The 24,840-nt window shown below is 35.0% G+C and overlaps 1 protein-coding gene across 2 annotated transcripts; it reads right to left on the reverse strand.

Moving 5' to 3' along the window:
- Nucleotides 1-1,657: 1,657 nt before the first annotated feature.
- On the reverse strand, nt 1,658-17,305 carry LOC143224165 (scavenger receptor cysteine-rich domain-containing protein DMBT1-like). 2 transcript variants are annotated; one of them, XM_076452611.1, is made up of 6 exons: nt 17,199-17,305; nt 15,514-15,596; nt 10,730-10,981; nt 7,501-7,644; nt 4,850-5,038; nt 1,658-2,003 (listed from the first exon to the last, which is right to left on the reverse strand). In XM_076452611.1, the coding sequence occupies exons 2-6, from the start codon at nt 15,587-15,589 to the stop codon at nt 1,954-1,956; spliced, it is 711 nt and encodes a 236-aa protein (XP_076308726.1). In that variant the 5' UTR covers nt 15,590-15,596; nt 17,199-17,305; the 3' UTR covers nt 1,658-1,953. The 2 variants fall into 2 exon arrangements, with proteins under 2 accessions (XP_076308726.1, XP_076308721.1); XM_076452606.1 differs by having other exon boundaries at nt 17,093-17,218.
- Between the last annotated feature and the right edge of the window lie 7,535 nt (nt 17,306-24,840).

Genomic DNA, 24,840 nt, shown 5'->3' on the forward strand with positions numbered 1-24,840 from the left:
ATGTAATAAAATTAGATTTTGTTAAACATTTACGACACTAATATTTGTCCAGTTTAACTATGAAAAATATTCTTTGATTAGTTTTATTAGTTAACCAAACCGTAATATCTGCTTTTGTGGATCCTTCAAGTAATCGTGTTTCTTTTTCTACGTTTTATGTCTACGTGGCATCTTTTCCAATAATAAGGGTATAGATTATATTTGTTACTAAGCAGCGTTCATAAAATGATTTACAACACCAGAAATTAAGAGTTTTTGAAAGCTTAACAATTTTTAAATCAGCTTTCACAAAACATCACTTAAGTGCAGCTTTCACTTCCAAAAAGTTTTAAAATTTCCAACTTATGTAAATATTTAAACGAAAGAAAAGATAACCCATTGATGACAAATGCGTGTGACAGTGACCGTCTTGTTCACAATTTCTTAACCTTATGTGTAGGCTGTAATATCCACAAAACTAATATATTAAGAAATCATTTATAATAAACAGATCTTAAACACTCTTTGTATTTATAAGAAACGCCCATAGTTTAACTAGGTCTACACTTTGATAAGAATTTCCTTGAAACTTCATGTATGTGTATTGTCTACTTGAAGTTCAACCTATGTCACCAAACATGTTCGCCCTTTCAGTCTTGGGGTCATTATAATATGACAGTCAATCCCATTATTAGTTAGTAAAAGGGTATACCAAGGTTTGACAGTGGGTGGTGATGACTAGCTGCCTTCCCTCTAGACTTACACTGCTAAATTAGGGACAGCTAGCGCAGATAGCCCTCATGTAGCTTTGCGCGAAATTAAAAAACAATCAACCTATGTAAGCATAACATATTTGTTATATGTCTTGTGGTGCACTGCAAAATATTTTTAGAGAGCAATCTGTTTGAATTTGAGCATATGGCAGCACAATGGGCTATCTGTGCTCTGCCAACCATGAATATCGAAACGCGAATTCTACTGTTGTAAGTCCGTCCACAGACACACCGCAAAGAGAAGGCAATCTTACATATATAACGCTGAATAAAGAAGCTTCCTTCAGAATTAATAAAAAAATTAATTACAAAATTGTCTTAACTAGCATTGGCAAAAATTTTAAAAACAATAGAGAAAATGAAGTAACATCATAAGAAAACTATTCATATTTTAGTAGTTTATACTTTAGTAGTTTTCACGAGATTCTACTAAGAATAATTCGTTAATTACGTTTCAGCTTTGATAACTCTTCTGAATTAAAGTTTGCGACACACATATATTTATAAGTTCCAGCAGACTCTCTACCTAGGAAAAAAAAAACACCTGTCACAAATCGTCAGTAGAACTTGCTAAAAATGCGTATTGTCGAAATAAAAGTTGCACGAATTTACTTGATCGTAAAGAGTTAAAAATACAATTAATCTATTCAAAAAGTACGTTTTTTATTTTATGATTCTTTCATTTGACCAGAAGTGAATCTTATGTCAAAGTTTTTTTGTTTTTTATAAAAGTTCATGTTTCGGAAAGAATTTAAGTTAGACGTTTTGAAAACAAGTATCTAAAAACAACGAGATCTCGGCGAAGTGATATAACATAAATTATTATAGTACTAAGTTTAAATTTTGTCTATTAGTAATAATATATGGCTTAAAAAAAGAGATCGCTACAAATGTAGATCAAGACACCTTTATTTTAATAAATAATAAAATATGCAAATAATAACCTAATAAGTAAATTGTGAATGTTTAAAAGAAAGTTACACGCACAGTTTAGAACAATTTATATACTATTTACAATACACTAACCCATCTCATAAAACACCGATTCTACGTATGCTACTAACTGCAGTTTATGGTAATATTAGATAAAAAGCTACCACTGAACAAGTCACATACTACACTTATGGCCAGGACAACGAGACAGTATTTAGCAGCGTCTGAATCACTTCTTATGATATTCTTCACACTTCTAGTGCCATTTTTATTTCTTAGAGCGTTTAATGTCCAATAATGGACCTACTTTTTCTCTTCCTGAAATAAGAAAGAAAAGTATAAATGGTTAGGTTACCATAAGACTGTTATATGACGTTATGTTGTGATATTTTATTAACGATCATAATTTAAAATTAGCTCATTAGGTAGGTTTGCGTTTAACAAACAAACAAACTAAATATCACAAATAACGTATATATATAAGCAACTAAAATAATTCAAACTGATGTCATAGATAAAATTTAAGCTTTTAAGTACAACATCTTGAAGCCTTAACATTAACTTTTTCTGCTCAACTAACTATATTGATTTCAGGCCTCAAGCTGTGAACTAAAAGATTAGTTTTTATAAGGAGACTCTTATTGTCATTGACCCTTGCAAGGATCTTAAACAAATTATATCGCTTATCTACATTTTGGTGAATAATTATGATCTTAACTTCCATAGTGTCTTTTACATCTTCAGTTTATATGCAGTAATATCTTTATTTTAATACTTGGTATTTCTTTAAATTGTTTGCCTAGCTCTATTAAACATTTTGTTAAATCTCTGGTCACCCTCTTTTGTTATTCTATTTAAATTTATTAAGATAATATTTCAAATACATCTAATATTTTTATACGATGTTTCAGAGGCTATAATCATATTTTAACGCTAAACTTTACTCCGACACATTATTATTTTTAGGCGTACAAATTCCGAATCACCCCTCCTCAGACGTTTAACTTTATGATAAAAATGTGCACTTTAGTTCCCTTAAAATTAAACATCTGAATAAATGAAAAGATCATGCTTGTTGTGTATTTCAAAACTTAACAGAATAACTTATTACAGTAAGTTAATTTTTCCAGCAATTAAAAGAGATGATATATTCTAAATTAATCGCGATTCCAACTACACCTAGTTTCACTCAGCAGCCCTCGTTATCTATGTAGAAGAAAACAAAATACTGAGGTTTATAATTTTGACGTGAACCTTAAATGGTAATGCCAACCATATCTCTAGCTATTTGTGTAGACACAGTTTACTGAATTTACTGGTTCACTGAGCTACAGCTAACATTTTTATAAGAAAGTGTGTATAATAAACTTGCAACGAAACACAACTTACAGAGTAAAATGACAGTTTTCTTCGTATAGATGTATACACTGCTAGCCAAAATCTTAAAGCAATGAACATAAAGAAAATAATATGCATTTTGCGTTGTTAGACTCAACTACTTATTTGACTAGAGCTTCGAAAGATGAAAATAAGAAAAGGGAAAATAAAAACTAAAAAACTTTTTTAACATTTAACAGGGAAAATGTGAACACTGTGAAATTAGCCTAAATACTAGCTGGTCAAAAGTTTAAGACCATACCAAAAAGAAGTCTTAAACAGGGTAGGAAATGCCCAACAAGAGGTCTCAGTAGCGAGTTGCACAGCCGTCATTGCGAATAACTTCAAACATTCGCTTTGGCATGGTCGATATAAGAGTTTGCAGAAGGCTGGCTGAAATAATATTCCAAGTGGTGAAGATGACTTCACGAAGATCATGAACTGTTTGGAATTGACGCCCATTTCTATAGATTTCCCTTGCCCTCCACCCCCAAACATTTTCAATGGGGTTCAGTTCGGGCGAACACGCTGGATAATCCAAAGGAATCACGTTATTCACCATGAAAGAGTCCTTTGTCCTGCGGGCATTGTTGATTTCAGTGTTGTCCTGCTGAAAAATCCAGTCATTTCCACACAAGCGAGGGCCTTCAGTCAATAAGGATACTCTCTCCAACATACCAATGTAGTCAGCAGCTGTTTGACGCCCCTGTATAACCTGAAGCTCCATTGTTCCATGGAAGGAGAAAGCACCCCAGATCATGATGGAACCTCCTCCACTGTGTCGTGTAGAAACTGTGTGGAAATCCTTATCGTGCCAGTAACGTTTGAAGCCATCTGGACCATCCAGGTTAAATTTTTTCTCATTAGAGAACAAAACCTTCGTCCACTTTTCCACATTCCATGTTTGGTGCTTCTCAGCAAAGTTTAACCGAGCTGTTTCGTGGTGTGGAAGGAGGCATGGCCTTTGAAGACGTTTACGGTTTTTAAAGCCTTTCTTTCGTAGATGACGTCTTATTGTTCTTGAGTTGTATTCTGCGTCCGTAAGGGCCTTAATCTGGTCGACGATCGGCTGGTGTCTTGTCGGACAACCCGTCCAATCCTCCTGCTCAACGCTGGCGAAATTTTCTTGGGCCGACCACTTAAAATTCTCGTTCTGTATCCCTCAGGATTTTTTAAAGAAATATGCAACAGCAGTTTTACTATACCCAATCTCACCAGCGATGGCACGTTGAGAGAGACCTTGCTTTTGCAGCTCGACACTTCTGCCACCTTCAAACTCTGTCAACTTTTTAGCCTTTGCCATGTTTTTACTTAATGTAACACAGGAGATGCCAGTGGGAGATGTTAACAACGCTAATGCTTGAACACAAATGACTAAATTTCGTTACGTGTTTACCGATTAACGCTTCGTTTCAGTATGATCTTAAACTTTTGACCAGCTAGCATTTAGACTAATTTCATAGTATTCACATTTTCCCTATTAAATGCTAAAAAAGTTTTTTTTTAAATTTTCCCTTTTCTTATTTTCATATTTCGAAGCTCTACTCAAATAAGTGGTTGAGTCTAACAGCGCACAATACATATTTTTCTTTATGTTCATTGGCCTTAAGATTTTGGCTAGCAATGTGTGTTATTCGTTTTACATTTAGTAGTAGTCACAGTTTTGATATTCTCAGCCTTATAAAGTAAGCGTAATAGTAAAATTATTGCTGAATTTGTTACATGCGGAATATTCAAGTCAGTCCATCTTATAAAAAAGTTCAGATAAACAGGTTTTTTAATATTACCTTTACAATTAACTTTATCTTCATCTTCACAGTCAGCAAATCGTTCATTTTCAACAACTTCTTCCTTAAATAACTTTCCAGGCGGGCATTCTTTCAACACTGCGATGTTATTTTTACACTCATAGTACTTTTTGCACAGTCTCTCGTGCGGGAACAGACCATTTTCAAAAGGACAATTAAATACGAAAGCTAATAAAAAGAAAGCATGTCTAAAATGATTCTGAACAGACACAGAGTAACATTTGTTAGATTCAAAACATTACGATTTCACATCAATTGGGCTTGAAACTCGACAAAATGATGTTCAAACTATAAATTTCAGCTGATTATTTAACCAAAGATATCGGGTACATTTCAACAAAACATTGCAATGTTCTAAACACATCAAACCAAAAAATCCCCAAGTAATACAAATGTAAGAATCGTATTACCCATGTGTCTAATGCGCTATCTTAACCTTAATTGTTTCATCTTGCGTGACTAAAACTCCATCGAGAGTCGATAAAATTAACTTACTAAAATTGTTGCAAACAAGCATAAGTAACCTGCAGTTACTGAATGACATTGTGCATAAAAGTACCAATAAAATTATAACATCCTGAATCCTGTTACTAGATTTAGCATTGTAAGATTTTTTCCTTACACTTATGCAATAAAAAAATGATAGCCTAAGCTTTTAAACAATACCTTTCGGGTTTTATATGATAAACAGCTCACACTTCCTTTTTCTGCCATTGGTTCATCACATAACATTAAACCTATTTTCTCTGGGTGAGTAAACATTTCCGAGTTGAGAACGCTACATTTAAATAATTTTGAACATTCAAAACGGCAAGTTAGGTGAAAACCTAACTTTCCTAACCTAACTAACCTAATATAAACTCGTGGTGGAACGCCATGCGTTAGAATCACATTTTTTTCTTTACCTAGCATAATGCATGTAAGGTGACGCCACCGTGAACTGGTTGCTTTTGGAAAGGGTAGAAAACAGCCTTTTACAACGTAAAATGTTCATACCCTCATACCACGAATACATGTCCAGATCGGCAATCCAGAATTTCCAATAACTGAATATCCCTTGCACTTAATGATATTGTAAAATAAAGGATTGTAGATCAACTTGGGGTACATATGTACATCTAGAAAAAGGCCTGCAACAAGTTGTACTTTTGCCGCAGCAAGCAAAGTGTGGCGTCTTATTACAGATGAAAATCCTCGAACGCAAAGGTCAGTGGCAAAAATCATCCACTAATCCTAGGCAACAGACAAAATCAAAAAAGATTTCCGTTTGGAAACAAGACCTACAAGGTAGCCCCCCAGTGGCTCAGCGGTATGTCTGCGGACTTACAACGGGTTTCAATACCCGTGGTAAGCAGAGTACAGATAGCCCATTGTGTAGCTTTGTGCTCAATTCAAAACAACAATAACAACCTACAGGGTATGGGTTCACCAAAATGAAGGTTCTAGTCATACCTCTTGTTTAACCATTGCATATCTCAAGAGTCAGATAATAAAACGTATTTCCATGCGAATAAATACTGGTCACGTCACTTATAGATCTGAATACGATCTCACTAAGAACTGTTGCTGGGAAACCACCATCCTTCTTCATTTGATGGATTTTGGAAAATTTCAGAGAGGAGTTGGATGCTTTGAATATGATAGTCCTACAATAGAAAGTTATGTAATAAAAACTACATTGCAGTACTGATATCAAGAGATAAGGTCATCAGACAGGGCATTACCTGAAGTAAAAACGTGGTAAATCTCCAAAATAGTGTTAATATGATGTACTCAACCCTATACTGTTGTAACGGTACAATCTAGTCTAATAGTAGATTTAACGAAAAGCTTCATGTCAAAGTTAGTCTTATTGGTCTACCAATAGTGATAATCTAAGCACGCACATCAAATAACTTCCAAGAAAAACACAGTATATCCATCAACTTTGTAACATTTCAGCTATCAAACCAATACACGCTTAAGCAACTATCAACATTAATAAACTGCAACAAAATTGGTGCAGTGTCTCCTTGAGAAGCAATTATATAATGCAAAGTCTACAGAACTCGCTCTTAGATATAAAAATAAATACAAATTTACAAATAATACTATATTTTTCTGATATTTACATGTAAAAATATTTTTGTATTTTAGGTAACCTTTATAATATTATTTTAAACCTGAACAGCAGCTTAAAAACCAAGCAGGCTAAATTGCTAGGCCAGAGACCCTATAGTTTAGGCATGGCTAAGTTATTTAATAACCACTGGTCAGAGGAAGAAAAACCAGACAGAATCCTTTGTGCACCTACTTTTATCAGGATAGATAGATATATAGCCTTCATGATTGAGAGGGCAGAGTGAGTTCAGTGACATAGTGCATGTAAAACTTTGAGTCATGAATCTGAAACTTAACATGTTAACTACTTTGCCACACTTAAACCAATACAGAAAAAGATTTCAGTATCAACAAAAAACAAATTTATCAATATAAGATTCTCTTTAATTTTATAACATACTACTAAATAGCTGAAAACTCTTTAAAAAAGTCTTTGTTTAAAGAAAATATACTAGAATTAACTTTCCGTTCCAATGAATTATTTTACTTATAATGGAATATAATAGCAATTGCTTTATGAAGTTCATTACAAGAAGTAGATGGATTTTCCGTGGTTGTTGTTATAAGACATTCTACAAAATTATGCTTAATCAAGAATCCGTGTCGTGTTATACAACTGTCAGTGATGAATTGAACAGTCATGGAGTCATTTTCTTGTTCAACACGCCGCAGTGCTGAAAGAATAAAAAACATAAATTTATATAATATTTGAAAAACTAATTTTTATTTTGGAATATTATTGTTTACTTTATAAAATATTTCGATTAATACCATCTGATGTGTGATAAAAATACAAACTACCAAAATTAATTTTCAGTGATGTCGAGAAAACCCACTTGTAGAGAAAAATATATATGTAAAAACGGCTCGTTTGGGTTGAGAAAAATTTTTATGTAGAGGAGCGAACAACATTTCGACCTTCATCGGTCATCATCAGGCTCAAAAAGAAAGAAAGAGGTAACTAACCGGAAGCTGACCACATGTTTGAAAGGGGTTGTGTAACTGAGTGTCAGAATGTAGAGGGCGTGCTTAGATGTTTGAATATATAATTTTATATTATTTGTTTATTATTATTATTTATTGTATTAGATTTTAATATAGATATAAAGGTGTTCCTTTGTATTGGCTTAAATTTGAGCTTTGTGTTCATTGAATATGGTATCCATTTTTCTATTTATTTCTCCAATATAAAAGTCGTGGCAGTTATCACATTGTATTTTATAAATAATGTTGGTGTGATGTTTGTCAGTGTAGTGCTATAGCAAAGTTGAGCACTTAGGTACATTCCAACCTTAGAAATCAAAACATGTTTAGAAGATCTAACCAGGAGACTTGTGATACTTTCCACAGGAAACAAAAACAAGAAAACAACCGAAAACAACCAACAAAAAGAAGATAACTTAGACAATTTTATTGACATCCAACAGTCAAACTTACCAGGAAAAAATTAAAAATATATATTTTCCAGAAACACCTAAAAACAACATCTTAAACGATTTTTTCAAAGAATTTTCTCACAAAACCATCAACATAATTTCACAAAACAGAAAGCTAAAAAATAACCTTACAAAAAGAGAGATTAATTCCATTAAAAACCTAAAACAAGACAAAAACATAAAAATTCTAAAAGCAGATAAAGAAAACGCTGTAGTCATAATGAACACGAATGAATACATCCAAAAAATGAAGAACATCCTATCAGACATTAACAAATTTAAACAAATACACACAAATCTAACAAAGACACACGAAACGCAACTGAACAAATTACTACTATAAATGAAAAATACCAACACAATTTCACAAACACTTTATTCCTACCTACGCAAAACCGACTCACGCATACCACAAATATACGGCATCCCCAAACCTCATAAACCAGATTGTCCATTACGACCAATAATGTCCACATATGAATCGTTTAATTACAATTTTAGTAAATATACAGCATGAGCATTCTCCAAATATGTAACATCAGCCAGCTCATTCATCAAAGACTCTTTTAATTTCAAGTCTAATCTTAATCAACTTAATCATAAAGCCTTAATGACCAGTTTCGATGTTATATCCCTCTTTACAGAAGTTCCAACCGCTGAAGCCTACAAGATAGCCTTAGAACTCTATATCCGAGACCCTAACCCATCTATAGACATTCCCAGCAACTAATTATTAACCGTCATAGCATTCACCACGATGAAGAGAAACTTCATGTTCAACAGCCACAACTATGTACAAACAAATGGCCTAAGCATGGGCAACCCAGTATCACCAGTTCTAGCCAATATTTTTATGTCACAAGTTGAAACACAAGCAATTAACACAGCATTACATCCACCACTATACTGGTACAGATATGTAGACGACACGATTGCGGGATTCACATCTACAGAACACACACTTAATTTTTTTCAATCACATTAACGCTATACATCCCAACATTAACTTTACATGTGAACAAGAAGGAAGCAATCAAATATCATTTCTTAACCTCAAAATTACAAGAACCGATACACAATTTAAAACAGAAATCCACCGAAAAATCACCCATACTCAGGGACTCAGCACAAGAAACAAAACAAAAACTCAACATACTAAGAAACCAAATAAACACAGCCATAAAACTATGCTCACCAGATAAAATTAATGATGAATTAGACAAAATAAAACAATACTTCATCAACATCAATAAGATTCCTCCACAAACCGTAGAAAACATTATACGCACACACCTAGACATAAAGCAAAATCAATCAACAAAAGTAAATATATCTCACGAATCAAAAAATCACGAAACCATATACTGCTGTATACCATATATTCCCGACATCGGCAGAAAAATAACCAACATTTGGCAAAAACTAGCAACAAAATATGACATTCTAGTTAATACCAAATTTATTCAAAAACCTGGCACAAAACTGAGGTCTATACTCAGTGATGTCGAGAAACCCACTTGTTGAGAAATTTATATGCAAAAACGGCTCGTTTGGGTTGAGAAAATATTTTACATAGAAGAGCGAACAACGTTTCGACCTTCTTCGGTCAGGTTGTGAACCTGACGATGACCGAATGTCTGAAAGGGGTTGTGGTCGGCTTCCGGTCAGTTACCTCTTTCTTTGTGAACCTGACGATGACCGAAGAAGGTCGAAACGTTGTTCGCTCTTCTATGTAAAAGTGTTTTCTCAGCCCAAACGAGCCGTTTTTGCATATAAATTTCTCAACAAGTGGGTTTCTCGTCATCACTGATTATTACTTCGGATCCACTGTCTGTCATCACAAGCGTTAGGCTATACTTGTCCTTGGTCAGACAAAAATACTCCTTTTCAGTAATACTCCTTTTGACTAACTGCCTTTCTCTATAATCTATCAGTTATAAAGTAGGAAGATTATGTACAATTAGTTCTTATGTAATTTATGGTGAAATTCGCAAACAAGTTAAGAATAAATCTATAATTAATTCAAAAGGACGTTAAAAGGGAAGGACCTAAAACACTGAGAAACTAAAACACTAGTAAGTTAGTCATATTGCATAACCCGTTTATATATACATCAGACTTAAATGAGCGTTCGAGTGCGTACGTGAGTGAGAAAGTGTAAACATTTCATGCGAACATAAAATGTTCACCTCTCTAAGTTAAAATGGAAAAGAAACATTCCAAAGACACCATTATATTGTTTATATCTATGAAACAAAAATAACGTTTTAAGACAACCCTTAAATAATGATAAACAAACTTCACCAAAACAATACTTATTTACCTGTATATCCTTCAGGCAAATCGCCACAAAGACGGTTATCGCCAACTTGGAGATAATCTTTCGTGCAGCCATTGCTTGGTTGGACTGAAAAATCCACAACTATTAAATTCAACCAACAGGCGTTAATACTGGACACATTGAATCTGAATGTAGTGTTGATGTTGTTACGATAATGAAATGGATAGTTGTAACTTTTTATGTCTTCTTTTGCTTTGACTATAATTTCTCTATGGTTCAGTGCATCTGTTCCATCTATTAGAAAATAACATAACACAGTAATGCACATTTGCACTTAATATACAGTTTTGTAGACGAATTGCATATACCTCAAACACTTTTATCTAGTTTTCTATTATTATTCAAGCCAATATTTCTGATACGTTTCAAGCTACCTGGCCATGTTTCTTTTCTTATGCAGATAAATAAATGATTTACAATGTTGAATTTGTTAGGTTACACATGAAAGATTTAAAACATATATGAAGCCATAAATTCCAAATTATCACATCTGAAATAAAATGCCAGCTTCCTACCGTAGGTGGGCCTGGCATGGCCTAGCGCGTTAAGGCGTGCGCTTCGTAATCTGAGGGTCGCGGGTTCGCGCCCGAGTCGCGCCAAACATGCTCGCCCTCCCAGCCGTGGGGGCGTTATAATGTGACGGTCAATCCCACTATTCGTTGGTAAAAGAGTAGCCCAAGAGTTGGCGGTGGGTGGTGATGACTAGCTGCCTTCCCTCTAGTCTTACACTGCTAAATTAGGGACGGCTAGCACAGATAGCCCTCGAGTAGCTTTGTGCGAATTTCCAAAAAAAAATAACCTACCGTAGGCTAAGTCTGTCCATAAAAAATCTATTTTCTTATCTGTAATCTATATCGATATACACAAAGAAAAATAACAGAAAATTATATGCGTCAGGTAAAAGTACTTGAACTACCTATCTTCTATTACTTACTGGGTATCAGGGAGCTTTTTGATCTATCAAAGATGTTCCAGCTCTCAATTCCCTTGAATAAACAGAAAGCTGAGCACTAAATCCAGTTCCCACCTAATCCTTTCCAAATATTTATAAGCCCTTTTACTGAACTTCTGCAAAACTGCAGATTCTACCATTCTAAATGGCGTTTATTATCCTGTTAGAGAAATAAATGATTCAAATGGAGATTTGTCTCACTTTTCCAGATAATCCGAGGGTCGCAGGTTGAAATCCCCGTCACAAAAAACATGCTCGCCATTTCAGTCGTGGAGGCGTTTTAATGTTACGGTCAATCCCATTATTCGTTGGTAAAAGAGTAATAACTTGATAATGTATTTTATCAATATATAATAATAGTATACAAACGTATTGGCCAAGACTATACCAACTCTTTAAGTAATCATTATTCGAGATATGCTTCACATATTTAATAACATTGTTTAAAATGGATCAACACTGGCTACAACAATAATTAATAACAATATTTCGGAACTCTTGCTAATGTCATTATCAATAGTAAAAGTATTAACTATGAGCAAGAAAGTCAGCTCAGTTGTACGTAATAATGACTTGTTTTAACTGTTTTAGTTAATTACCCTTTGATCCGTTTAAATTTATTTGCCTTTTAGTACAGTTTTTTCACCATCGTGTTTTTATAAATTTTATCAATTCTATAAATGAAGAAAAGCAAACAACACAGTTGTAGTTACACTGATATTTCTAAATTGCATGTATTATCAAAAAGTAGTTCAGAGAAGTTTGTTTGCTTCATAATATGTCATCATTCCATATGGTTTATCACGAATTTCATAACACAAGGTACGCCCGCCAAGTGGTTTATAATGCTACAAACCCGATTTTGAGACCTATGATGGGCACAGCACAAATAGTCCTTTGTGTAACTTTGTGCCTAACAACAAACAAAAACAAGTTACCGTAAAACACGGTGACAAAATATACATCACCAAATTTTACCATTAATTTAAAATGAGCTATTGGTTGGAATATCACAATGTTTAAGTTATAGAAATTCTGATGTTTAAGCTTTCAATGAAGCTTTTTATCATATCTGATAACTATACTACAAGATTACATCTATTTACCATCCTTTCAAAATCCTTCGTATTTGACAAATGTTTTATATTCATTATTGCTCTTTATATGATGAGAGGCTCGTTCATTCTGTAAACTTTTATGGCTTTAAGTTAGAATATTTCTCAGGTACACACATGGGAGTTGTTTTACTAATATATTGTATTTTGAGAAAATAGTTTTGAATAATTATAAAAGTTTGCCGTTTTTGCAAGGAATAAATATGGCAGATCTTGGCTATTGTGTTTATTTTTTACTTCCCATTAGATATATCTTTTTTTCATATACACGCCAGTGGTGAAAAAAAAAAAGGAACTGTGAATAAATGTTAATTTTCGTCTCTAAACACCCCGTAATAGGGTTATTAGGACACTTGATAAATTTTTAAAAGACCAGCGCCTTTTAAACGTTTCAATGATATCCAATTTGGCTACAGTTGAGTAACCTGCCCACCTATTTCATTTGTCTTGAAGCCATAGCTTTAGAACTAAGAGACGTAGGTAGATGTGTGCCGTTTGGAAAAATCTGATCCTTGTTTGTTTGTTATAGAGTAAAGTCACGTTGAACTACTTGGCGTTTCTATCGCAGCGAATCGAACTCTGCATCTTCTTACTGCAAATCGGTAAACTTACAGCTGTTCCACCGTGTGAAAATATGTTCCTAATCGCTCCATTTTATGGTAATTCGATTACAATAGAAATAAATTGGTTTTGGTGGAAGAGTGAAAATGCCTTTCTAGACAACTTATCTGAAATACAACATTTAAAACTTAGGCAACAATAAGAAAGTTTAATGTGCAAATATCCATTTTACGTATTTGCAAATTCATTGTGCCCATTTTTGGTTTGCATTCATTTATTACTCTGTTAGGGTGTGCAAATTATGTTCAACAGAGAGAAGAGCAGGCTAGTGAAACCAATAGTGAAACCCCCCGAATCCTCCATAAGCGCTCGATCGCTCGCAGACCCCTTTCGATCAGCTTTGAATCCGCCAGTATAGAAAATTACAAAACCCATTAAACGTTCTAAAAAGACGCTATAATTTATTAAATATAACGAAATCGAAAATTTATCATAAAGTAAAATTTCTACTTGTAATATCAGTTTGAGATTTTTTTCTGAGAAATCAAAACCAAGATATATTTGTTTGTATTTAAGCACAAAACTACTCACTGGGCTCCATTTGGTGCTCTGGCCATTACGGATATCGAAACTAGTTTTTAGCATTATAAGCCTGAAAATATTCCGATGCACCACTGGGAGGTATCAGTATACATATTAAATTGATAATCGAGTGTGTGTTTGTGTTTTTCTGATAGCAAAGCCACATCGGGCTATCTGCTCAGCCCACCGAGGGAAATCGAACCCCTGATTTTAGCGTTGTAAGTCCGGAGACATACCGCTGTACTAGCGGGGGGCATTGATAACCGACACAAGAAAATAATGTCACATTTACAATAATTATTAGTAATTACAAAATACGTTTAGCAAGGCTAAGTTTTAGTGAAATAATTTACGAGAAAATAAGGCTAGTTTCGCACTAAATATAATTACTTCAAATCTATAAGAATTTATATTTTTAAATAAATACTGAAAACAATAAATATCGGATGTCTTGTATATATACTGACATTTCTTTATTTTTCAATTACACGCTGTATGTACTGAAATATAAGTTATGTTTTAAAAAAATACAAAAGTCAGGCTCGAATTCTTTTTTTTCTCTTGCACTGTTGTGTTCAAAGCACTAATAATATACTGCATTTTGCAACTCTTTAGATATGTTTGTTTGTTTGTTTTAATTTCACCCAAAGCTACACAAGGGCTACCTGCGCTAGCCGTTGCTAATTTAGCAGTGTAAGGCTAAAGAGAAGACAACTAATCATCATGGGCCTGGCATGGCCTAGCGCGTTAAGGCGTGCGCTTCGTAATCTGAGGGTCGTGGGTTTGCGCCCGAGTCGCGCCAAACATGCTCGCCCTCCCAGCCGTGGGGGCGTTATAATGTGACGGTCAATCCCACTTTTCGTTGGTAAAAGAGTAGCCCAAGAGTTGGCGGTGGGTGGTGATGACTAGATGCCTTCCCTCTAGTCTTACACTGCTAAATTAGGGACGGCTAGCACAGATAGCCCTCGAGCAGCTTTGTGCGAAATTCCAAAAACCAACCAAACTAATCATCACCACCCACCGCCAACTCTTGGGCTACTCTTTAACCAACGAATGGTGGGATTGCGAGTAACATTATAACGCTTCCACGGCTGAAAGTGCAAGCATGTTTGGTGTGATGGAGATTCGAACTCGCGACCCTCAGATTTTGAGTTGAGAGCCCTAATCACTTGGCAATACAGGAGCCCTTTAGATATAAGTGTCATGTAAAAATGTAAAATTTTTAATTTAAACAAACTGATTTAAGAATTATGTGAAATTAAATTAAAACTCTTTTTCTCTGTTATTGTTTTTGTATTAAGAAAAAAGCTTCACAAAGGGAAATCTGTGCTCTGTCCATCACGGGTATCGAAACTCGGTTTTTAAAGATATAAGTCAGCAGATATGTCGCTGTGACACTGGAGGGCACATGTGTTACTCAAAACCCAGAACTAGTTTTAAACCTGTTTAAAAATTGACAGTTTTAAAGATTTACTACATAACAGGAAATGTTAATAGATAGTTTCTGAAAAATCTAAATGTTGGTAGTAATTTGTAAATACAAACTAAGACCTTACCTTTAAAATATGACAAGTAAAGAATTACTTCAGCTACAAAATACAATTTTGCCAGTCGAGGGCGTTTCTCACACATCTTGTTTCTGTTTCATAATGTCAATAAAAATAAATATTCTGTTAATATTATAATGCTTAGGAAATTTTATCAGGTACTTAATTTCAGAGACTAAATATAGTATAGTTGTTTCATTATAAATTGTCATGCTTATGTTAATAAAAATATTTTTCATTTTAACTTTCTATAACTAAGAGGCAGAGATTTTTTATACTAACAGAATTCATGACACTATACCTAAGGTATAGATATTTTTATTCTATTAGAACCCATTAAACTACTGTAACTGAGTTGTAGAGACTTTTAATACTGTTATGATTCATTAAGCTACTGTAATTAGGATATGGAGATTTCTTTTTACTATTAGAATTCATCAAACTACAGAAACGAAAACGTAAAGACTTTATACTGTTCGAACTCATTAACCTTACTATAACTGGGATACAGACACTGTCTCTACCAATACAATTCATTTAAACTGCTGTTACTAAGATATAGAGATTTTATACTATTAGAATTTATTACACCACTGTAAGTTATATATTTTTATACTAGTAAAACTCATTAAACTACTGTCATTAAGATGTAGAGATTTTCATACTAATAAATTCCGTTAAACTACTGTTAGTAACATCTATAGTATTTTATATTATTATATTTCACGAAACAACTGTAATTAGGATACAGATACTTGTTTGCATAAATAGACCCGTTAAATTACTCTAAGATTTAGATATCTTTTCACTATTTAAAAAAACCCAAACAAAAAAACAAACAAACTGGCCTGGCATGGCCAAGCGCGTAAGGCGTGCGACTCCTAATCCGAGGGTCGCGGGTTCGCGCCTGTGTCGCGCTAAACATGCTCGCCCTCCCAGCCGTGGGGGCGTTATAACGTGACGGTCAATCTCACTATTCGTTGGTAAAAGAATAGCCCAAGAGTTGGCGGTGGGTGGTGATGACTAGCTGCCTTCCCTCTAGTCTTACACTGCTAAATTAGGGACGGCTAGCACAGATAGCCCTCGAGTAGTTTTGTGCGAAATTCTAAAAAAGAAACAAACACTATTAAAATTCATCAAACTAATCTGAAATATAAAGACTTTCTATATTATTAGTACTCATTAAACTACTATAATTCAAATGTAGAAATTTTTACATTAATATAATTCGAACATTAGAAAACTGTAAAGATTTTAATATTGCTAGAGTTCACTAAACTAGATATTTGTTATGCTATTATAATTCTTTAAGTTACTGTAACTGAAATGTAGATATATTTATACTATTGAAATTCACTATACTGTTATAATTAAGATAAAAAGATGTTTTATATAATTAAAATCCATTAAACTGCTGTAACTAATAAGTTATTTTTATTCTAAAATTAGAGCTCATTAAACTACTTTAAATGAGACATAAACATTCTTTATGCTCTAATAGAGAAGGTAAAAGTCAATGTTCATTATAAATCTGTTAAATCACAAACTATTATTTTTTAGAAACATAAAATATTAAATTTATCATTACCTTAAATATGGCATGCATTGAATATTCTGTCCACAGCTAAAGAGAACGAAATGCTGACTTATATACATTCATAAATAAATAGATATATACATATATATATCTGTACCAGAATTAATTCAGGTAAGTAGACACACACATCCGTTTTAGATTCGGCTAAGCCCCTTTTTTGCACCATTAAAACCATTGCTTAATATCAATGTTTTGTCATATTTGTTTGAATTGGTAATTTCTATGATAAATCACTAATTATCCAGCTAACATAGCCGGGAAATTATTGTTATTTTATCTCTTTCAACCGTTTCAAATGCGAATGTTTATTTGTTAGACTAATATTTACTTGTGATGAGCGATAAGCATTGCTTACAACACTTAACTTTAAAGTTTACATGTGAAAGTAAATTAATAGTAAGAGTAACCCAAATATTTAACAAAAAACCTATATGTGTTTAAAAAACAATTCCATTAATGTGGCACACAAATAGAGTTAACGCATAAACACATGTATGTTTAAAACCATGGGAAAATTACCCAGCAGGAAATGATAATTCTACATTTTGTTACTCACATCTGTTTGTTTGAGGGTCACCTTACTAACACAAATACCAGGAATGTACAGTCATATATTTTTAATTTATAACAATACAGCTGATGCTTATTACATATGCTGCAAAATGCAATTTAATGTATATATATGCGCTAAAGACGATATTTAGGGTGTTACAGCCACAACAATATATTAGATGTTAAATTTTGATTGACATTTACTCTAACAACTGCTGCCATGTATTACTTTATAACGTATTGCTTAAATATGTATCCACCTAGAAATTTTAATATAATAGAATTAAATGGCCAATATTTAATTCTTCAAGGTGTCCAAAAAGTGTGGAACAGTAGCTGATTGTGCAGCTTTTCCTAATTTCACATACGTGACGGCAGTGTCAAAGCATGAGAAGGTACAATTAATCTTACTGATAATCCAAAATTGTTTCGAATTACAAGAACAACATGTAAAATACATTTTGTACAATTCTTTGAAGTGCTAATGGTTTCAGATTTCGGATACCCTGTACAGGATCTCAGCTAAATCACTTCGAATGATATTGTCTAAAATGAAGATGCGCTAAATTAAGGAAGCAGTAACAAGTTATCCAGTAAATTGCTTATATAATAATAACGACACAACATTTTAACCGTTTCACATTTCTATGGATCGAAGAATGTTTAGTTTTATCGCAACATTTGAAAATCCTGGCTGATATTTGATTGTACCAGTGACTCATAGTGACCCTGACCCCTATACAGAGCTGGAAAGAAATGTATATAGTATAAATACTAGGCATTTATACACTGGTTTTCTAACTTATATAAGTGTGGTAAGTGAAGTATTTGTACAATATAGTCACAGTATTCACGACCAACGCTGTGCCAATGCGTGAGACAAGAGAGGAGTGTAATACCACATCCGAAAAAACAAAACAACTAAAAAAGAAAACAGCAAAAGTCCTACTCGTTTCATTACGCAATCAGTGAGGGTCGCGCCGGACCCAACCAACTCTCCATTCCATTCTCATTAATGTTACTGAAAAAATATTTAATTCACTAGAACATAACTACTTCTCCTCGACATTGATGTCAACCTTGAATAAGAAGCTATTTTGAAAGCACTATAATTAGCATTTACCTCGATTCAAGCCCATGAAACAAAACTCAAATCAACTTTCGTTTCCTTCGCATACCAAACACACTTGATCAAGCGGGAAATAAATTTGAGTATGTGTTTTCTTCTAACAAAGCCACATCGGGCTTCGCGAGTCGAATATCTGATTTTTGCGGTGTAAATCCCGTGACTTGAAGGTGACGAGGAAACATTCTTCTGAATTCCCTCCATGTTTAGATACCAAAATATACTTATCCAGTGGTATTATTATAACAGATATCACTCAGTAAATACGAACATAGGTTAATTACAATAGAAACTGCATAACATTAGTGATCACAGAACTTTATAAGTGAAACAATAGTGAGAGGTGACCATAAAACAAGTGGCATTAACCAAAGTATGATATATTACTAAACTGTGTTAAAGTACAATACTGAGACACATGAGAAGTGTTTACATTATATTTTTAAGAGCTTTCATTCCTAAAAATGGAGCTAAATGCTCACTACTGAGCCTGTACTGAAAAATGCTCTAATTCTCACACTATATAAATGTTGTCTACTATCTGCATTTTCAATACAGGCTCCGAATAATGGATTAGAAAAACTCGTCTAAATGGCTAATTGTGCTGCCTACTAAAAGTTTTGAATGATATTCATTCAGCATGTTTCAAGCTAAAGACCTTGTTGAATCAGCGTTCGTAAGCCATCTAAAAGCGGCTGAAGATCAAATGGCACTGGAGAATCAAGTTACAAGTAAACAACTATATTTCCTACATTTTGCACAAAATTTCTAATGTGTTTTCAATATGCCTCTTCAATGAAAAATTAATGTATGCCTGGCAACCTGGAAATGTTTAGAGTTAGGCCTACCTAGTACCATAGAGGACCTGTGGGCATAACCTAGATTTAACACTAGGTCTCTCCTACAGACCTAATGTTAAAATATTAGTTAAGCATAGGTTATTAAAAACAAAGGTATAAAGCTAGTTTTAATAAGTTCAGAGGCTTATAAATATTCAGTATTTCTCATAGCTTCCTGTATGATAGACACGGAAAATAGCATTACTCTGTAAAAATTCTACAGTGTATTTTAAATAGGTGAAGCCCTTATTAATGTTCACTTCTAGTCACTAACCGTGTGTTTGGATATATGCACTCTCTCTGCACATAAAGGATAGAGAACAACTAATTTATATATATATCAGTTGATTCAGTTTGATATTAAATAGCCCTAGTTGCTGGCTCACGTTAAACTTTTTAGACATGTATGATAATGAGCCTTGTGAATACAGCCATATATAAATCTAAGCCACAGTTCTCCAAAACATTTGCATGGTAACTGGTCTGTATTATATATATTTAATAGAACTATATTTACACACACACTGTAAGTTTATAGGCTCATAAAGCCATATTGGCGGATTTTCCAAACTCAAGAATTTTCTTTTTGATTCACAAGTATCCGAGTTCTAGCTTCGTCATTCCAGCCAGGCAAATAAATCAGGAAGTTACAGCTAATACAGGAGTAGAAGTGTGCTAGAAGCTGTCATTCATGCCATCAGGAGCACCAAGACAGTCCTTGAAGCTCTTACTCCTGCTAAAAGAAGACATTATCAAGGCTGAGATTTTATGGTTTGAAAATGATGGATATTCATAATTCCTACAGAGTGAGTGAACAAATTAGTATATAAATGGTAGTTCTGCATGTTATAGTGATGCCCTTTCCTCCATTCAGCTATACTTTTGTGAATATTGACTGATTTATATGCATTTCTTGTGTTACTTGACACATACCTTTATTATAAATAAAGATACTATTGGTTTGTAACAACTTTATCAAATAAGTTATTTCAGTAATTTGTTACTTTGGCAAATTCTAGTTAAGAAAGCTTATCAGTGACCGGCAATCATTATTACTTTTAAATGTATGGTTCCAGTTCTGTAGTTGTTCTACATTTGGTTATGTTGTTTTCTCTAAATTTTTAGATAGTCTTTTCTAAAAAATGTTTCCTGATAGTAGCATTGTTAGGACTTTCAAACATATGGAAATTAAGAATGCCCACATCTGTATAATTGGTGTGACACCACATTTCAATCAGTTGTTTTTAAGAAACTGACAATGGAAAAGTACGACTATGTCCTGCTCTATAATGAAGATGTAAATGTTAAAATTAAGTCCAAACAATGTGATTTTCATGCTTAACTGTAAGATGAAGATACTCTGGTGTCATGGTTCAATGATTCTCAATTATGGAGCAACATATGAGAAGTGAATTACCAAAACCTAAAATGTTACAAATTTCTATAGATGGACCTTTAAGGTAACTGGTAATTTTACACTTTCTTTCTGATGTCCATGGTGTACATCACATCAACATTGGCAGCTGTGGTCTTCATACAGTGCATGGTGTATTCCAGAAGGTAGTGGAAATAACTGAAACAAGAGTGTTAGGTTGGTAATTTGCTCTGTGAGCTACACCAGCTATTGAAAGAAGATCTTGCTTATCTGTGAGCTACACCAGCTATTGAAAGATGATCTTGCTTATTTGGAAGATTATTTAAAAGCTCTCGGGTCACAGAATCCCTCCATGTCACTGACATTCTGCAAAAGAAGAATAGAAAACAGACCAGTGTTGAAAAGAGCTTTGGAGACCTTGCTTAGCAAGACAATATGTAAGATCAGTTGAAGAGAAGAAGTATTCAAATTTGGGTGCAAAATCTTTTGAAATCATCAAGGATCGACTTATGACTGAAAAAATGAGCTTTATCTTGTCACTGAACAAGGAAATGACACTCTTTATGACTTGATATCAGTCAGATAAGCGCATGGTTTAATTTCTACCCACAAACTTGCTCAAGTTCCTCAGAAAACTGATGTACAGATTCGTAAAGCCAGAAGTTAAGCCCATTGACAAATTTCTTGATAACAAATTGGACAAAACATTTCATCACCTTGGTTACACAAAAGTTGACCTGAGATATGTTGCAAAGAAAATCGTAAAGGTTTCAGTTGCAGAAAAGAAAGTTGGGCAGCAAAGTATTTTGGAGTTCAGAATGACCAGCAAAAATTGTTTGCTGAGTATTGCTAAGAATTTATTGCAGAAGTTACCTTTGAAATGTTCTTAAGTGTCCAGTCTTTCATTTCTTGATCCCCACAATATGTGAAACTTCAAAGCAAAGTAACAGTATACCAGTATGTGGAGAAAAAGGCTTTCAGTTACCTTGAGCCAGAACTGTGAGAATGAGGAAAGTTGTGATGATATCATTCATCAATATTTACAATTTATTAATGATACTGTGAAGAGCAATCAGTTTATGTTTTCTGATTTCAATCCTATCATTAATAGAGTAGTCACTCTATTATATGGATCAATATCCAAAGTCAAACAGTTTAAAAAGCTCCGGCAATTAAGCTGTTAACTGATGTTACTGTCACATGGGCAAGATTCAGTTGGAAGAGGGTTTACAATAAACAGACAGTTTAAAGTAAAGAACATGTATACTGGAACCTATGTTTCTCAGAAATAAATCCATGATAACCTTACAGCAATAGAAATATTGAAAAGATAATCGTAGACAAAAATCTGCTTTTGTCTGTACCTAGTGCAAGACAGAGATACACTGCACTTCTCGGTTATCACAAGTGAGATGAAAATAGAGAATGAGATATGTCAATAAAAGGAAGGCTCTTCTTGAAAGAAATATATATCCTCTAAATCAAGAAAAGAAGTCCCCAAGAACATAGTGAAGATCAAGATATCTACTGACAAGCTGGCAATGAAGACTGATATCACTAGAAAGTTGACCTTTATTGCTAAGTCAACATTCTTCGTCAAAGTACAAAGTACAAGAAAGTGACACTACAAAATGCTTGATGAAAATCTGACTTAACTGAAAAACAAATAAATGCATATAAATATTATGATAATAGTATTGTATCAGGCCAGAAAATATGTCTTTCAAAACTATCCTTTCGTCAGAAACTCTTGATTGCTGGTTTAAAATTTGCACAAAGCTACACAAGGGCAATCTGTGCTAGCTGTCCCTAATGAGCAGTGCAAGACTAGAGAAAGGGCAACTACTCATCTCCAGCTCATGGGCTACTCTTTTACCAACGAATAGTGGTATTGACTATCACATTATAATGCCCCCATGGCTGAAATGGCAAGCATGTTTGGTGTGAAGGGGATTCTAACCCACAAAACCTGTGTAGCGTTGCACAAAATTAAAAACAAACTAACCAAGAGAAATGATATCATTGGCAAGCAAAACAGAGACATATCAAAGTTTTATATGTACTTTGTATGTAGTTATTTTACCAGCCACTTTTGTTTTCCTGTTCGTTGTATATTTTATTATGCATGAAGTCATTTACTCTTTTCATATACAGTCATGTGAAAAATTTAGGACACCCTATGAAAGCCTGTGTATTTGTGTAACATTTTTGGATATATAGATATTTAATCTCAATTGTAACAATACTGATAATATAGGAATATAACTAAAATATAACTAATCTCACGAGGTGGAAACAGGGGTGACCCTCCAAAGACAGACAGCAAAAGGAAACAGACAGAAGAAGGGAAAGACACTGGGTCCAGAGACATGGGATGCCCAGACCACCCCTACGAGGCAGCAGCATCAAGGAGGGCTGAGACACTGCCTCTGGCTTGCTGCCCCATAGGAAGGCAAAGACATGGCATTCGATGGCTCGTGCAGTGCAGAGGAAGGACAGCCCCCAGGTACCAGACCAAGGGGAGGATCCTCCTCTGCACCACCTCCAACCTGTCAAACAGGTTGACAGGGCAGTAGCGGTAATCATGCACCACTGAACCACCCCCTCCCAAGCACCCCAGGGCCCACGAGAAAACGAACCCGAAGCAGGTGATAGGAGAGGGGGTTCAATCCAGACCAAATGGGGAGTCGGCAGACGAGGCCCATTTGCCAAACCCCTGCACACAAGACTTGAGGACATTCAGCTTGGCAGCACTGGCCCAAGAGTAACAATGGACGATGGCCAGTGCTGAACCTAAGGATGTAAAGTTCTCAAGGAACAGGTTCACATCGTCTGCATGCGCAACATACGTCACGCACGAACCCCCTGGCATCTAGAGTTCACGCACCGAGAGCGACTGGTACAGATGAGAGAGCAGGCACTCGATAACCAAACACGTAAAGTGTTGGGGACATTGAGCAGCCCTGACGAACCTCCTGCAAGATGGGAAAGGAGGACGTCAGGTACCCGTTAACCAAGAGCCTGCTCGAAGCAGTCGTGTACAAGGCTTGCATGTAGCGTACAAAACTGGAGGAAGGCCACACCTCCCCAGAACGAACCACAGAAATCCATGGTGGACTCGATCAAAAGCTTTGCTCTGATTGAGGGACCCAAAGACTGCAGGGATATACTGATCCATGATGTAATGGAACAGGTCCCTGAGAAGCACCAGATTTTGTTGGATACTTCTGCCCTGCACGCCACAAGTCTAAGTGCAGCAGACCAAGGAAGGCATGACTGCACCCAAACGGGCATACAGGACTTTAGAAATAATCTTTGCATCCACGTTCAGAAGAGAAATGGGTCGCCACGAGGAAAGATCTTCAGACTGGCTGGGATCCTTACAGATAAGTGTAATTAGCCCATCCAGCATTCCTGGTGGCAGAGACCCTGCAGCCAGACAGTTGTTAAAAAGTTGGACGAAGGAGGGTCCAACGACATGCCACACATGGCTGTAAAATTTCACCGGCGGCCCATCTGGCCCAGGACACTTACCAAGCGGCATGGACCAAATGTCCGACCAACACTCACCCAAGGAGACTGGTTTCGCCAGCTGTTCGTGAAAAGAAGGGTCGAGGGAGGGCAAAAACCGAGTAATGTCATCCCACAACCCCTCATCCACGGGTGACGCTGAAAATAAACGGCGATAGTAGCCGAGGCACGTGTCCAGAATGTCGGAGATATCAGATGACGATTGACCATTCTCCAACACCAGACTGCAGATGTGTCTGGTCTTAGCCATCTCCCGTGCCTTGCACAGCAGAACCCTGGTGGCAGTTCTGGGATCGAGTGACTTGATCAGACTAGA

This window comes from Tachypleus tridentatus, chromosome 1 (assembly GCF_004210375.1).
Source record: "Tachypleus tridentatus isolate NWPU-2018 chromosome 1, ASM421037v1, whole genome shotgun sequence".
In the NCBI taxonomy this organism is placed as follows: Eukaryota; Metazoa; Arthropoda; class Merostomata; order Xiphosura; family Limulidae; genus Tachypleus; species Tachypleus tridentatus.